This window comes from Primulina tabacum, chromosome 1 (genome assembly GCF_025594145.1).
Source record: "Primulina tabacum isolate GXHZ01 chromosome 1, ASM2559414v2, whole genome shotgun sequence".
Lineage (NCBI taxonomy): Eukaryota > Viridiplantae > Streptophyta > Magnoliopsida > Lamiales > Gesneriaceae > Primulina > Primulina tabacum.
Window position 1 is genome coordinate 21,995,489 of NC_134550.1, and position 15,696 is coordinate 22,011,184.

Consider the following 15,696-nt stretch of genomic DNA (forward strand, 5'->3'; position numbering starts at 1 on the left):
GGAAGAGCCGAAATGGGGAAAGGGGCTGTTCTTGCGTTTGATTTAAAAACCGATGCACCATGGACCGAGCCACCAAAAGGGTGACTTAGTCACGTCTTAGACATGCTAGGGAAGTGATCTAACCTATGGCTATAGGCCCTTGGGCAGCCAAGATCAGATCCTTCCCCCTCATGATAGCAAACTGAATTTTTTTCGAACACAAATGGACACCAATGGAGTTGCTGGCATTTTCGAATTTCCAGCAAGCATGGGGGTTGAAGTACTGGACTAAAGTGATCTTAATCCATCCTAGAACATGTCTAGATGTTGCCTTGGGAGCCTGGAATCGAGCCAACCACCTGAAGGTACAAAAACAAGCAAAAACCGTGAAGCTGCATCATGAAATTCGAAAATTCTGCATGTGAAGTTTTTCTGAAAATGCTGAGGTATTTCGGTTTTTGCTTAATAAAACATGATCATATAATGAAAATAATTGATATTAGGACTTGATTGAAGAGTCAAGGAAGAATATATGCATGCCTAGTTTCGTTTTAAAGAAAAACGAAAAGAAGAGACGATCCGGCGCGGAGGAGGTGGAGCGCTTTCTATTCTACCTTGATTCTTACTCGATTTTCTCCTATCTTCCTAGCTATGGAACCCACGGTTTTTAGCTTTGAAATTCTCTCAGATTTCGAGCAAGGGATAGGGGGAAAGATGGTTAGGAGAGTGAGGGAAGTGGGTGCAAGATATAGGGGATAAATCAAGACCAAGTCTCCACCTTTTGAAATTTGAATTTGCTTGTTATCAAATGATTTTTGGAGGGATACAAGGGTGGAGTGTGGCCAATTTTTGCATGTCCAACAAGGCTAGGATAAGATTGATCATCAATTAAATGGTGCTAGAAAAAAAATGAAGAGATTATCCTACTAATTAAATACAAAGAAAGGGTCAAAGGTGTTGAGTTGGCAAGGTAATACTTAGTCATCTAAGGGGCCAAAAATTCATCTAATAAATGGAAGGAAATATTGTTTAGTTGATAAATTTTAATACCTTAAGAGCCTTACCTATCCCTAATTAATTAGTGAACTAACCCCTTAATTATGGAACTTAAATGAATTTATTTTCTACTCACCTCAAGTAACTTAAATAATTCTTTAAACTTCTTTATTAACATAAATTAACTTACTTGCTAGCTAAAATAAATTCTGGAAAATGATTTCTAAATCTTAAATTTTATCTCTAAACTCCAACTCCAGTCCGGCCTCACTGAAATAACTGAAAGAATAAAAATCAAAACTACTGAAATGAAATAATTAACTTTAAAGAAAGGCACTTTAAATACTCATGCAACAAAATCATTTTAATTTAAATACTAGAACTATGCATGGTTTATACGTAGTCTAAGTTACGGGTTCTACATTATATATATATGTAAGAGGAAAAAAACTAGCACTTTTTAAGTAAAACGAATAACAGAATTTCAATTGGTATCAGAACAATGGTTATGTAAAGAGTTGTGCCACCATCAGTGCCAGGAAGATCAGTCGTCAAGCCTCAATTTGTAAGTTTTACATGCTTTATACGATTTAATATGATGTTACCTGCATGATTACATGAATAATATGTTTACGTAACATGCTTACTAGCTTTTTGAGTATATATGCTTTGCATGCTTAAATTGCTAAATTAATTAGGATATGTCACGTGATTATAAAACTTAGATTTAAATGCATGTTGGTTACGTTATAATTTGGAAAATGTTCAGATAAAATGCCTCTTAGACGTGCCGCTGTTAATGAAAACCAAGCAGAGAACAGTGTGAATCGTCAAGGGAATGCACCCACCACCTCCTCCAGGGGATGCTGCTACTCGTGCACTTGAGGGTATGACTTGTTTCTTCGAGCAGCTGTTACAACAGCATTAGTTACATCAGCAGCAGTTACAACAGTTGCAGCAGGCACCTAGGCCGCAGCATGACATATATGATCAATTTCGGAGGCTAGGGCCGAAGGAATTTTCTAGCACTACCGATCCTTTTGCTGCTGAGGGTTGGATTCGTTCACTCGAGGTACACTTTCGCTATCTGGATATGGGAGATGCTGACCGTGTGAGGTGTACCACTTATCTGTTAGGGATGATGCTTATTTATGGTGGGAAGAAGCTGAGCATGGACTTAATCTTTCCACACTTACTTGGGCTCAATTCAAAACGATATTCTACGATAAATATTTTACTGTTGATGTTAGAGGGCGATTAAAAAGGATTTATGATTCTCCGTCAGGGAGATGCTACTGTTGCTGAATTTGTGAAGAGATTCGATAGGGGTTGTCACTTTGTACCCCTTTTTGCGAGGGATCCTGAAGAGAAGCTTAGACACTTCATGGATGGACTGCGACCTACTATACGGAATAACTGTTATGATGATGCATCCTTTGGATTATGCTACTGCTACCACTTATGCATTCCAGTCTAAGCAATCTTTGAAGGACATCGAGTTTGAGTTACAGCGCAAGAGGCAGCAACATCAGAATAATAATCAGCCAAACAAGAAGCCATATACAGGTCCTCCTAGACCTCAAGGGCCTCAAAAGCCCCAAGGTCAAGTCAAGAAGCAAACACCACAAAAGCCACAAAATCCTGGAGCACCAAAGCCTGCTGATAAGCAACCTTGCAAGGAGTGCAATCGCTTTAATTTTGGCAAGTGCATGTGGGGATCTTATAGATGCTTCATCTGCAAGGAAGAAGGGCATAAGGCTGCTGACTGCTCGAAGAAGAAAGCACCTACTGTTGGAAGAGCATATGTGATGAATGCCAAGGAAGCTGAGGAGGAGGCAGACACTACGCTTATCACGGGTAACCTAGTCGTTTAACATTTTTACCTTGCTTTTATTTGCATGAAATGTTAAGTTGGTTATTAGAATTGAATTGGGATCAAGTTTAACCTAGTGGAAATTAGGTTGCATGTTCTACTTAGTTGGAACTTAAGATATGATTTTAGAAACCATAGAAATTGGTATTGAATTTTGTGCCTTAATTTATGTAAATGGTGAATTATTTCCAAATAAAAGTTTTATTGCCAAAAATTAAAGAAAAATCATAATTTAAGGGTTGATAGGGGTTTCGAATTTTTATTGAGGGGTCAATATGCAATTCTCGAAATTATGAGGACTAAAATGTAATTTTCAATAATCAAAGGACCAAAATGCAATTAACCAAAAAGTTTAGGGACCTAACTGAAATTTCTGAACTCTTAAGGGTCAAAAACGTAATTTTCAAAATTTAAGAGACCAAAATGAAAAAATCGAAAATATAAGGGTAAAATTGCAATAAATCAAAAAATTTGGGGACTAAAATGCAATTTTTCAAGAAATGCTTAAGTTCAACGCGTAATCTTCACCTAGATTTGGGAAATTAATGATAGTAATTCCTTAAGCTTCAACACGAAAATATTTAAAAGACGTTTTCGCCGCAGGGAGGATTATCATTCAAGGTGTAGCAACTTATGCACTGTTAGATTCGGGAGCTATACATTCCTTCTTATCTGAATCCTTTATCAAGCGATTGAATATTATTTCTAAAGATTTGGGTTTGGGATTCAAAGTTTCTACTCCTTCCGGTGATCAAATGCTCACGTCTAAAATTGTGAAAAATCTGGAGCTTCGTTTATTCAAAGATGTGGTTCGGGCAGATCTTATTGTGCTTCCTATGCCCGAATTTGATATTATACTTGGTATGGATTGGTTATCAGCGAATGGAGTTTCGAATTGATTTTCGTCAGCAATCAGTGTCTATTCGACCGCCTAGTGGTAAATCTTTTGTCTTTGAGGCGGCAAGAAACAAACAAATGCCGCACATTATCTCTTGTCTTTGTGCGAGGAAGCTTATTAAACGTGGATGCCAAGTTTTTCTAGCATGTGTCATTACCACATATGCTCATATCAGTCAGAAATTGGTAGAATTTGATATTATCAGAGATTTTCCTAGCGTCTTTCCCGAGGACGTTTCTGACATTCCGCCCGATCGTGAAGTGGAATTCTCTATTGAACTAATGTCGGGCACTGTTCCTATATCTAAAGCACCTTATCGTCTAGCACTCGCTGAAATGAAAGAATTAAAAGATCAAATCCAAGAATTGCTAGACAATGGTTTCATTCTCCCTAGTTATTCTCCATGGGACGCACCGGTACTATTTGTGAAGAAGAAGAATTGTAGAATGCAACGCTGCATTGATTATCGAGAGCTTAATAGGGTCACTATCAAGAACAAGTATCCACTGTCAAGAATTGAAGATTTATTCGATCAATTGCAAGGAGCATCGATATTTTCCAAGATTGATCTGCGTTCTAGGTACCATCAATTGAAAGAAAAAGAGTCGGATGCTAACAAGACAGCATTTCGTACTAGATATGGGCACGACGAGTTTATGGTCATGCCATTTGGGTTGACCAATGCGCCAGAGATCTTCATGGATCTCATGAATCGCGTATTTTAGCCGTATCTGAATCAGTTTATTATAGTCTTCATTGATGATATATTGATCTATTCTAAGAGCAAAGAGGAGCATAGCCGTCATTTGAGGACAGCACTACAAGTTCTGCAAGATAGGAAGCTTTATGCAAAATTCAGCAAGTGTGAGTTTTGGCTTGATCGAGTGGCTTTCTTAGGCCACATTATTTCTAGTGATGGCATCGAGGTTGATCCAAGCAAAGTTGAGGCAGTGAAAGAGTGGCCAGTACCGAAGCGTGTTACCAAAATTCGCAGTTTCTTGGGACTAGCTGGCTATTATCACAAATTCATCAAGGGATTCTCATCTATTGCAGTACCTTTGACATCCTTGACTAAGAAGAATGCAAAGTTTATTTGGGGATCCGAGTGTCAAGATAGTTTTTATAAGTTAAAGCAAGCACTGATTTCAGCGCCAGTGTTATCTATGTCGTCCGTGCAAGGACAGTATGTTTTGTATACCGACGCTTCTAAACTTGGGTTGGGCGCAGTTATGATGTAAAATGACCGAGTTATAGCCTATACGTCGAGACAGTTGAAAATTCACGAGAAAAACTATCATACTCATGATCTTGAGCTTGCAGCAGTAGTTTTTTCTTTGAAAATATGGATACATTACTTATTTGGGGAGAAGTGCAAAATATTCACCGATCATAAAAGCTTGAAATACTTCTTCACCCAAAAAGAGTTGAATATGCGACAACGAAGATGGCTTGAGTTAGTGAAGCACTACGACTGTGAGATTAGCTACCATCCGGGGAAAGCTAATGTTGTGGCAGACGCATTGAGTAGAAAAGCAGCAGTTATCACTCATCTATCTCTTCAGAGACCGTTGCAGTCTGAGATACAACGGTTTGACCTCACAGTATATGCTAGGGGCAAGGCCCCTAATCTTGCCACATTATCAGTACAGTCGACTTTGAGAGATAAAATCCGTGAGAGACAGTCCACTGATGAGCAGTTGCAAAACTGGAGAGCAAGAGATGAAGCCAAGGGCCGGAAGTTATATTCTGAGGTGGATGGTTTAGTTCAATATCGAGATCGTTTATGAGTTCCTAGCGAGGATTCTTTGAGAGATCTCATTATGAAGGAAGCTCACGACACACCTTATTCCATACATCCGGGGAGCACGAAAAATGTACAAAGATTTACAGTTATTGTATTGGTGGCCAGGCATGACGAGAGACATTCTGAGATTTGTATCTGAATGTTAGACTTGTCAGCAAGTTAAAGCAGAGCATGAAAGACCAGCGGGAAAACTTAAGCCACTTTCTATTCCCAAGTGAAAATGAGAAAACATTACTATGAACTTTGTTGTGGGACTACCGAAGGCTATTAAGGGGTTTAATGCTATTTGGGTGACAGTTGATCGTCTTACGAAATCAGCGTATTTTTTACCTATTAAAATGTACCTTCACCATGATTCAGTATGCAAAGTTGTATATTCGAGAGATAGTTCGTCTGCATGGGATTGCCGTATCTATTGTTTCTGACAGAGATCCGAGATTTACGTCATCATTCTGGAAAAGTTTGCATGCAGCGATGGGGACCAAGTTATTGTTCAGTACAACATTTCATCCTCAAACCGATGGTCAGTCCAAAAGAGTTATTCAAATTCTAGAAGATTTACTTCGAGCTTGTGTTATTGATTTCAAAGGCAGTTGGGAACCGAAATTAACTCTAGTGGAGTTCACCTACAATAATAGCTATCAATCATCAATCAGGATGGCTCCTTTTGAGGCACTATATGGAAGGAAATGTAGATCTCCTATTAATTGGAACGAGGTTGGGGAAAGAAGAGAGATTGGTCCGGATGTGATTGAAGAGACTACCGAGCTTATAGTCAAAATACGCGAGAAAATGAAGACTGCACAAAGCCGACAAAAGAATTATGCTGACAAGAAATGAAGATTCTTAGAATTTGCCGTGAGAGACCATGAATTTGTGAAAATAGCACCTATGAAAGGTGTTATGCGTTTTGGCAAGAAATGCAAGCTTAGTCCAAGATTTATTGGTCCGTTTGAGATTTTGGAGAGGATTGAGACACTAGTTTATAGAGTGGCGTTGCCGCCGATGCTTTTTGGAGTTCACAATGTGTTCCATATTACGATGCTGCGGAAGTACATGTCGAACCCATCTCATGTGCTAAATTATGAACCTTTACAATTGACTCCAAATATGACCTATGAAGAAAGACCTGTTCAAATCTTGGGAAGGCAAGAAAGAAGACTGCGAAACAAAGTCATTCCAATGGTCAAGGTCAAGTGGCTGAATCACTCGGAAGAGGAAGCTACTTGAGAAACCGAGAGGGACTTGAAGAGTCGCTATCCAGAGCTATTCGGTAAGTTCTAATTTCGAGGACGAAATTTTATTTTTGGGGGATGAATTGTAAGGTCCAAAATTAAGACGATGTAATTTAACTGCATGCAAATCTAGGAAGTATGAAAAATGAGTAATTAATTGAATTTAATTGCTTAATTGATTATGTGACATGCATGATTTTATGTTAAATAGGATTTTATTGTCATTATGCATAAAACTGTATTTTAAGGATTATTCGAGTTGCGATCGAGGAACGGAGATCGTGCGCTGAAAACGTAAAATGTTTTTATTAAATAATTATTTTTAATTGTTTAAAATATGGTTGATGGTTTTTCATATTTTTGAAAATAAGGGGTTTTGAGATGATTTTATACGCCGGGACGTAAATTTAATCGGTGTTGCTTTTTCAAACAAAAATACGAACTTTTTGGCAACCCGACTATTAAATTCATAAACTTATTTAAACAAAACTATTTTAGTATTTTAATTAAAGACTAATGTGCCTAATTAAACCCTTAAGAAGCCAAAGCTTTGTTAGTAAAATAATTAACTATATAATATGTTAAACCCTCCCCATTAGGAACACAACACACGCCTCTTTTCTAAATTTCTCTCCCAAAAACTCCACCATATCCACGACAACAGACACAATATTTTGGAAGAAAAAGTCGAGAGTTAAGGGGGAATTCAGCCTAGGGTCTTGTTGTCGTTCTGCGCAATCGTGAAGGAGAATTCGTGCGTTTAAAACGCAAAGACACGCATATTTCTTTCCTTCAAAACATCATCACACTCTAATATATTTTTATGAATGAAAAGTATGGAAAAACAAGTATCACTTGAATTATTTTCGGTTTGAGGGTATATGTCAAACTTTTGTCTTGTGTTTTCCTTCATAAACCATGTTTTTGTATTGTTTAAGGGCTGCCATGATTTAGGAATTGATCAAGCTTGTTTTCACGTGAGTTTGGAGTCCTAAACATGCACACAATACCGCTGCACCAAACCGAACACGAGTGGAACCACTTTCTGCACTAGGATACATGGGGGCTCGGTCTTTGTTCTTGATGGCTCGGCTTGACTTTGGCTGGGACCAGGGGTTAGCCACGGCCGTGGATGAGTCAGGTATAGAGTTCTAGCCATGATAGGACTCGAGCTAAGGGGGCTGGGAGGAGTCCTAGCGAACAAGGACTCCTACCCGAGCTATGCAAGTGAAGTCGCGCAGGGTTGCGCTGGTTGCAGGGGGTTAAGGGGCTTGACCAGGGTGCTCGGGCTGGGCTAGGGTGACTCTTTGGGGTCCTAGCTGAGTGCACAACAGGCTGGTTTAAGGGTGGCTCGGTCGGCTAGAGTCCTAGGCACCAAAACATAGAGTCCTTGTACTAAGGGAGTTCTCGGCCAGCTTGCATACCTGGTTGGGGGGCTTCGGTTCGAGCCTATGGGTCTTGTCCGTGGGTTCCAAGGGTCCAGTAGGGTGCCTTAGGGGTTGGTCAGGGTTTGGTCCAACATGGTTTGAGGGTGGCTCAAGAAATTCGAACCATTGCTCGGGGGCTAAGTGCATAGGTCAAGCTAGGGTTTTCAATGATCAAAATAATAGAAACACGGCTCACGGGGGTCGAGTCGTGGTTCACGAGGGCTTAACTAATATAAAAAGTCTAAGTTTTGAATTTAGGAATTGTATATTAAAGTTTGGGATTTTTCGTAATTAAAACGCCTTCAAAACGACTAATTATTAACTAATTAAAAAGTTTTGTATTTAAGCTAAATAAAATTATGTGAATTTTAATTTAGACTTAAATAATTATTTGGGACATGTTAGAGTCAATGAAATTAAGAAAAAGTCAAAAACGTGAAATTTTACGTGTAGGGGTAAAACGGTTATTTTACATGTTTAAAGTTTAGACATTATTATGAAAATGTTATTTTAAGTACAAGTATTTTTCACTGTTGTATGTGATCTATATAACGTATTATTTGTTACCAAGAATATGATGTGTTGAGTCTTTAGACTCATTAGGTCTGATTGATGAAGGTGATATTAATAATTATTAAATGGGAGGTCTTGATGGTTGACCTGACTGGACTGAATGTGCACTCAACCCAAGGACCTACGCTTCTACTTTCCGCATTTAAGTTTATGCTTTTCATTAAAAAATTTACGACTATTTATTTATGCTTTTGAGAGATTTTTGAGAGGTTTAATATGAGCTATACTTTTCATATTTATTGTTTTTTAGGTTTGGTAAAACGTTGATGATTTTACAATTTAAAATATTTTCCTTTGATTTTGAAATGTTAGTTGATTGTTTATTTTTAAAATGGTACAAGGTATTTTTAAAGTATTTATATATATATGTAAGAGGAAAAAAATAGTACTATTTAAGTAAAACGAATAGCAGACATTTCACCACCATTGAAATTTAAAGATCATACAGAAAGAATGAGACTTGGTTCATTTATGTAATTTTGTTGTAAGAGCAAATTAATGAAACTATGATGTGATATTTTCTCATATTTGTTGTGCACACATTCATTAATTCGAGAAATATCAATAAAGTTGGACCCCGAATAAACATAAAGTTTATTCATTAAATTATATAGATTGAGATACAAAATGCATTGTAATACATGGAATATAATATTCGTTTTTAGATGACCTATCGCCATTATTCATGTATTTTGATTTCTCCTATGGTAAATGAGATTGTCAAGTGGGAGAATGTAAGAAAAAGTGACACATATCCGAAGAAGAACAGACGTGTATGAAATAGCGATGGCCATTGCCTACAACTTTTGACAAAACATGCGTACGCAGCCTCAACTTTAGAAAATTGAGATGCGTACACGCTTCTTCTTTTGACTCTCGGCTCCCGATACACTCATCGATGATATGAGAAATGTTTATAAATAGCGGTAATTGAGGTCCCTAAGCACACACCTCAGAAAACAAAATAAACCATCTATTGAGAGAATGTAGTGCTTAGAAGACTTCAACCAGAAAAAAATCAAAAAACTTACAAATTCTCGATGACTGGAGATAATATTCGATCCATTTCTATATAATATTTATCATGTTTACACATGTGAAAAAATATGATTTTCTAAGGAAAAAAATTCTGACAGCTCTCCCCTATGTTAATGCCTCGTCCAAGTTAGAGATGTGTCAACCTCTCGAGCCGTTGAATAAGGTGCCGATTCAAATTATTTTTGGAACACTTGGCCAATTGAAAGTAAGGGAATGCATTTATGGCAAATCAATATGTTACCCTCCGATTCATTTCAGTTTGCTATCTCCATCATCGCCCAAACAAAACCCACGCCCCATACTCCGTAAAAACTTTCCAGAAAGTCGCAAAGAAATTAAAGGCGGATTTTTCGCTTCCGTGGTTCGTCTTCCTCGTCCAAAAAGAGTATTCTGGTACTGCGAAATGCTGCTTACTTATGTTTAATTATGGGGTCGGAAGAATGCTCTGTATGTGCTATTTTGTCGTCTTGGAACTGGAGTTCTCGTCGAAATTTTTGATGTGTTTGATGCCTTTAAAGGGCTGAGATCGTGTCGGGAGAATTCGACAGGATAAAAAAAAATGACCTTGCTTCTTGCAAACATACTCCCAGTTCACACACACACACACACACGAGGTGTTTTGGTTCTGAGAAAGAAAATATATATATATTATTGAATATTGGGTCCATAGTGATGATAGTTTTGTGATGTAAATCGATGGATGTTAACATGTTATGTTCTGTTGCTTTCGATCTTATTGTAATTGAATTGCTCGGTATTATGCATATATATAAATTATTTTTCTTATTAATTATTTTTTCATGGAGTTAAGTTTTTTATGTGAAAAAATTAGAAATTATATTAAATTAGGAACTTGAAGGGTGATTTTTTATAAACTTTTTTTTTTTGTACCGATTTAGAAAGATTGTTAGATTAGGATATTTTCTTGATTTTTAAATTTTTTTAGTGTTTTGTAATAACTTTCTTGGATGTTTTGATTGGACTGATATCATTGTTTTATTGATTTTGATCCTGACGTTATGCATGGATGGTTATTATACACCCATCATCTATTTATAGTTTACTGTATATTTTTATTAATTTTAAATATTAAGAATTAATATGGTGCATTATTAATGAGATGTATGAAAGATGTATTTTAGAAAACTATCACAGTATTTTGGTATGGCTAAGGACTATTATTTACTGGGATATGGTATGAATTTTTTTCTTGATTTCTCTTGGATTATATATATATATATGCTCGATTTAGTTTATTAATTGAATCCTGTTTGTAGTAGTATTTTCATTGAATTAGAAACATTGTTTGCTGACATTGAACTGATGTTCCTGGATGTTTTAATCATATTGATATGCTTACTCTGGTGAATTGAATCATTTTCTCGAGCTCTTATCTTAGGACTTATCATATGTCTTCCACAATCTTTTACTTTTCAAGGTTGTAAAAAATGGCTGATGTTGATGATATCCAACCAGTCGTCTGCGACAATGGGACTGGAATGGTTAAGGTTCGTAATTCAGACACTACACCTTGGTCCTGAAAAACCGGAAGATGATGATTCCGGATTGTATTTTTGATAATTATTTGTGATGCAGGCAGGATTTGCTGGTGATGATGCTCCGAGGACAGTGTTTCCCAGTATAGTTGGGGTGCCTAAATACACAGGGGTGATGGTTGGAATGGGACAGAAGGATGCTTATATTGGTGACGAAGCTCAGTCAAAAAGAGGTATGCTTTTCATCAAATATCCAATTGAGCATGGTATTGTGAGCAACTGGGACGACATGGAGAAGATTTGGCACCACACGTTCTACAACGAGCTTCGTGTTGCTCCGGAAGACCACCCGGTACTGCTCACTGAGGCCCCACTGAACCCGAAGGCGAACCGTGAGAAAATGACTCAAATCATGTTTGAAAACTTCAGTGTCCCTGCTATGTATGTAAGCATCCAGGCTGTGCTGTCTCTCTATGCTAGTGGCCGTACCACGGGTTTGTGTTCCGGTTTTTTTTTTTTATTTCCTTCGGGTTATTTACATTTTCCGGCGAAAAAAGTCGAAAACGTTTCTTTGTTTGATGATTTTATGCTCTCTTTTCTTGTATTAAGGGATTGTTATGGATTCTGGTGATGGGGTTAGCCACACTGTGCCAATATACGAGGGCTACGCACTTCCTCACGCAATTCTTCGTCTTGATCTCGCTGGTCGTGACCTGACTGAGCATTTTGTAACAATACTCAGAGAAAGAGGTAACAATTTCACCACCGCTGCTGAACGAGAAATCGTCCGTGACATTAAAGAGAAGCTCGGTTACGTTGCCCTCGACTACGAGCAAGAGATTGAGAATGCCAAGAACAGCTCTGCCCTAGAGAAAAGCTATGAGTTGCCAGACGGGCAAGTCATCACAGTTGGTGCAGAGAGGTTCCGGTGCCCTGAAGTCTTGTTCCAGCCATCCCTTATCGGCATGGAAGCTTCCGGAATCCACAAAACGACATTTGACTCGATCATAAAGAGCGACATTGACATCAGGAAGGACCTCTACGGAAACATCGTGCTGAGCGGTGGATCGACCATGTTCCCTGGCATCACGGATCGTATGAGCAAAGAAATCAATGCACTTGCTCCCGGTGGTATGAAGATAAAGGTGGTGGCTCCTCCAGAACGGAAATACAGCGTGTGGATCGGGGGATCTATCCTTGCTTCTCTGAGCACATTCCAAAAGGTAAATTGTGAATCCCTTTTTGCCCGAATTCTATTCGAGTCGATTTTCAAGACTTTGTATTTATAGTTTCTTTGAAACGTGTATGCAGATGTGGATAACAAAAGATGAATACGATGAATCGGGTGCTGCTATCGTTCATCGGAAGTGTTTCTGAGTGAAAATGTATAGAGGACAGTGGTGCACTCTACTTTTACTTTATCTTCCACATGGTAGAAGAGCCCTTTTAACTCTTTGCTTCAGTTCTCTCAACGTGTTTGGTATTTTCAGAGGACAGTGTCAGGAGATCATAACATGTTAAACTTTGCTTTAATAATCAGTTGATTGAGAATACTTGAAACCATCTTGTTGCTAATCTTGGTAGATATGATAAAAAAAATAAAAAATTCTCAATAAATGGAGATAGATTGCAAATTCGATTATGCTTATAAATAGTCAGTCATGTATGAAAAAAATGTAAGAAAATTCATTTCTACATTTTGAGCATATACATGCTTCCAAAAACATACATCTTTTGAGCATAACAAGGGCCTTGTGCATGCTCCTCTAACAAATTGTGGCACAAAAGAGTAACTTTAGCCACACACATCTTGAAGCACTCTGTACCCTATTATAAATCTGGTTATTCTTCGGGGTTTTCTGCTTGTTCTTTCAGCGATAATTATCTAAGTTTTGAGAACGATTGAAATATGATGATTATATTTTTGTACATATCAAAAAATTTGAATTGTACCATTATCATCAACTATGTCATTTGATAAATTTAGGAAGTGTTAAATTTTACTATTGGTATGAAAGTCAAATTATGCATCGGATTTAATCCATGAGTTACAAATTGGTACAGTTATTGGCCAGGATGATTAATGGAGAACAACAGTTGTCCGTGATGAGAGAACAAATATCGAATGGCAACCAGTTCTCTCAACAATATAAGCTGTATAGATCAAATTAGCATGCATGGATTCTTTGAAATTTTAATAGTAAATCAAGAACAACTATTTCCTGTGATTTTTGAACTCTTCCAGGACTCCCTAGATCGACTGGGCTATACGACACACACCCATGTACCGAGAATCCATAAATCTAGCTTTATCCATACTATATAGTTCTCTTATATATATAGCATAGAAAAAGCTCATTATGGGTGCAAGTGAGTTAAGCTACTCGGAAGAGGTTCAGTCAAACTCGACTCGAGCTTGATTTGACCAAGTTATATATATATATATATACATCGAGTTCAAGTTCGAACAGACAAAATTTAAATCGAGTTGGGCTCAAGTAATACGTTGCTCGACTCGACTCTGTGAAACCATGAAGCTCGCATTAATATCGAGTTTTTATTAGAGAATTGATTCGAGTATTTATCAACATCTTGTTAAACAACAGTCTTGATTTGGAAAATATATTTAGTGTCTTCTTAGTACCAAATCATCTTGATATTAGATATTTATTGTTTTCCCCATCGTTTTCCTCGTTGATTTAGAAAATTATTGTTCTACAACACATCTCAAAATAAAAACCACCGACAAATTAATAAAAAGAATTAATGAAACTAAAAAAAAATCAACCGTATAAACACGTAATAACACTTGTAATTATTAAATTAGAGGACCGTGGCTACACCTATTTTTTTATGTGCTGCATTCGCTTGGCTTGATAGTATTATTTTAAAGTAGGTATTCGATGAGTCAATTTATTGTTTGAGTTTTATTGATTTTTATGTAAAAACAATATTTATTTTAATGTTATTTTACGGTTTTATCTAATAACGGTATTTATTTTATATGTATACTCATGTAAGCTGTACAGCTAAAGTTCTTAAATATACAATATGTACCATTAGGTTTGTTTCTCAACGTAAGATAATTGAACTAATTATAAATCATTGGAATAGAGATTGTAATGCGCAGAGTTTTAGTGGTTCTTCCATTCGTGAATCTGCATATTTTTTTCATTAAAAACCTCAACGGTCGGAAATGGCTTTTTGTCGATCATTTGTACTTGTATATGACAGAATGACATTATTTCTCATAGCATCGTATATTCGTCACTACATGCCATTTAATGTCTCATTGATTTTTCTATCTTTAGTCTCTGTTGCATCTGAAAAGTTGCTTGATTTAATATATTTTAGGAAACATTGTCGTCAAATTAGTGGTAAGTAGAATACTCTGCCATGCGTTTTATCTGATTTTCTTGATTTTGAAATTCTTCGTTTTGCTCTGTTCTGACTGGTGCAGAATGGTTGGATAGTAAATTTTGATCACGTGTCCTGTATTAACTTCCTTGGATCGGTTGGAAGACTGATGATCTTTGTGGCTTGATATATGATATGTCTAGAGCTGTCAGACTTTGATCCAATAGTTTTAGAAGCCTGAAATGCAAATAGCAAACGGTTGAATCCTTGATGATTTATATTAGTCTATTAGTTTTTAGAAGCCTGAAATGCAAATAGCAAGCGGTTGAATATAACAGTTCGATGCTGCTAACTTGTCATAGGGAAATATATATTTTTAACACAAACCAATGGTATAATTTCTGAAAATTAATGCGAGGATCTGGCTTATTATATCAAGAAACAATTTAATAGTCAGACTTGAATAATCAATTTTCGAATCTGATTTATAATACCAAGGAGCAATTTAATAATAGATTTTGAATTTTCAAATGTAATTTGAAAGTACTAACCAATTATGTAATATTCTCAATAGAAAATTTCAAAATTATTAATTGCAGTATTAATCCAAACCTATTTCCTTTAGACTTTTTCTCCGTATACTAGATGATTTATTAGTCTATTAGTTTTTAGACTTTTGAAAAGAAGGCCTTTGCAAATACCACTAAATTTTAATAATACATCGTTTTTGAGTTCACAGATATTTTTGTAAAAAACAATTGGTGTCATAATATTGACTAGTAAAATACAATAAATCGAGAAATATTCATATTCTCCTTTATTTTATTTCTATTCTTTAATATTCAAGATCTTAATATTTTCATCCCAAAACATCACAATTTTACAAAAGGGTCTAAGAACATAGGAAAAAAATGTAGACAATCTAATAACGTCTCATACGAAAAACCAAAAGATACTATTGCATATTTGCATGAATGTTGAACCACAAAAAAGATGTCTAGTGTTGTATATGTGCAACAA

General features: G+C 36.6%; 1 protein-coding gene across 3 annotated transcripts; it reads left to right on the forward strand.

Moving 5' to 3' along the window:
• The first annotated feature begins 10,032 nt into the window (after positions 1–10,032).
• On the forward strand, positions 10,033–12,960 carry LOC142542969 (actin-2-like). 3 transcript variants are annotated; one of them, XM_075649907.1, is made up of 5 exons: positions 10,033–10,216; positions 11,262–11,331; positions 11,420–11,813; positions 11,929–12,542; positions 12,631–12,954. In XM_075649907.1, the coding sequence occupies exons 2-5, from the start codon at positions 11,272–11,274 to the stop codon at positions 12,694–12,696; spliced, it is 1,134 nt and encodes a 377-aa protein (XP_075506022.1). In that variant the 5' UTR covers positions 10,033–10,216; positions 11,262–11,271; the 3' UTR covers positions 12,697–12,954. The 3 variants fall into 3 exon arrangements, with proteins under 3 accessions (XP_075506022.1, XP_075506030.1, XP_075506040.1); XM_075649915.1 differs by lacking the exon at positions 10,033–10,216 and adding an exon at positions 10,248–10,270 and having other exon boundaries at positions 12,631–12,960; XM_075649925.1 differs by lacking the exon at positions 10,033–10,216 and adding an exon at positions 10,997–11,018 and having other exon boundaries at positions 12,631–12,960.
• Positions 12,961–15,696: the final 2,736 nt, after the last annotated feature.

What these genes read in the sequence shown, in the direction of transcription:
- LOC142542969 (XM_075649907.1), top strand. Translation starts at nt 11,272, where the DNA reads ATGGCTGATGTTGATGATATCCAACCAGTCGTCTGCGACAATGGGACT. An exon ending in TGCTAGTGGCCGTACCACGG is followed by an intron (nt 11,814 to 11,928) that starts GTTTGTGTTCCG and finishes TCTTGTATTAAG; the next exon opens with GGATTGTTATGGATTCTGGT. An exon ending in CTCTGAGCACATTCCAAAAG is followed by an intron (nt 12,543 to 12,630) that starts GTAAATTGTGAA and finishes ACGTGTATGCAG; the next exon opens with ATGTGGATAACAAAAGATGA.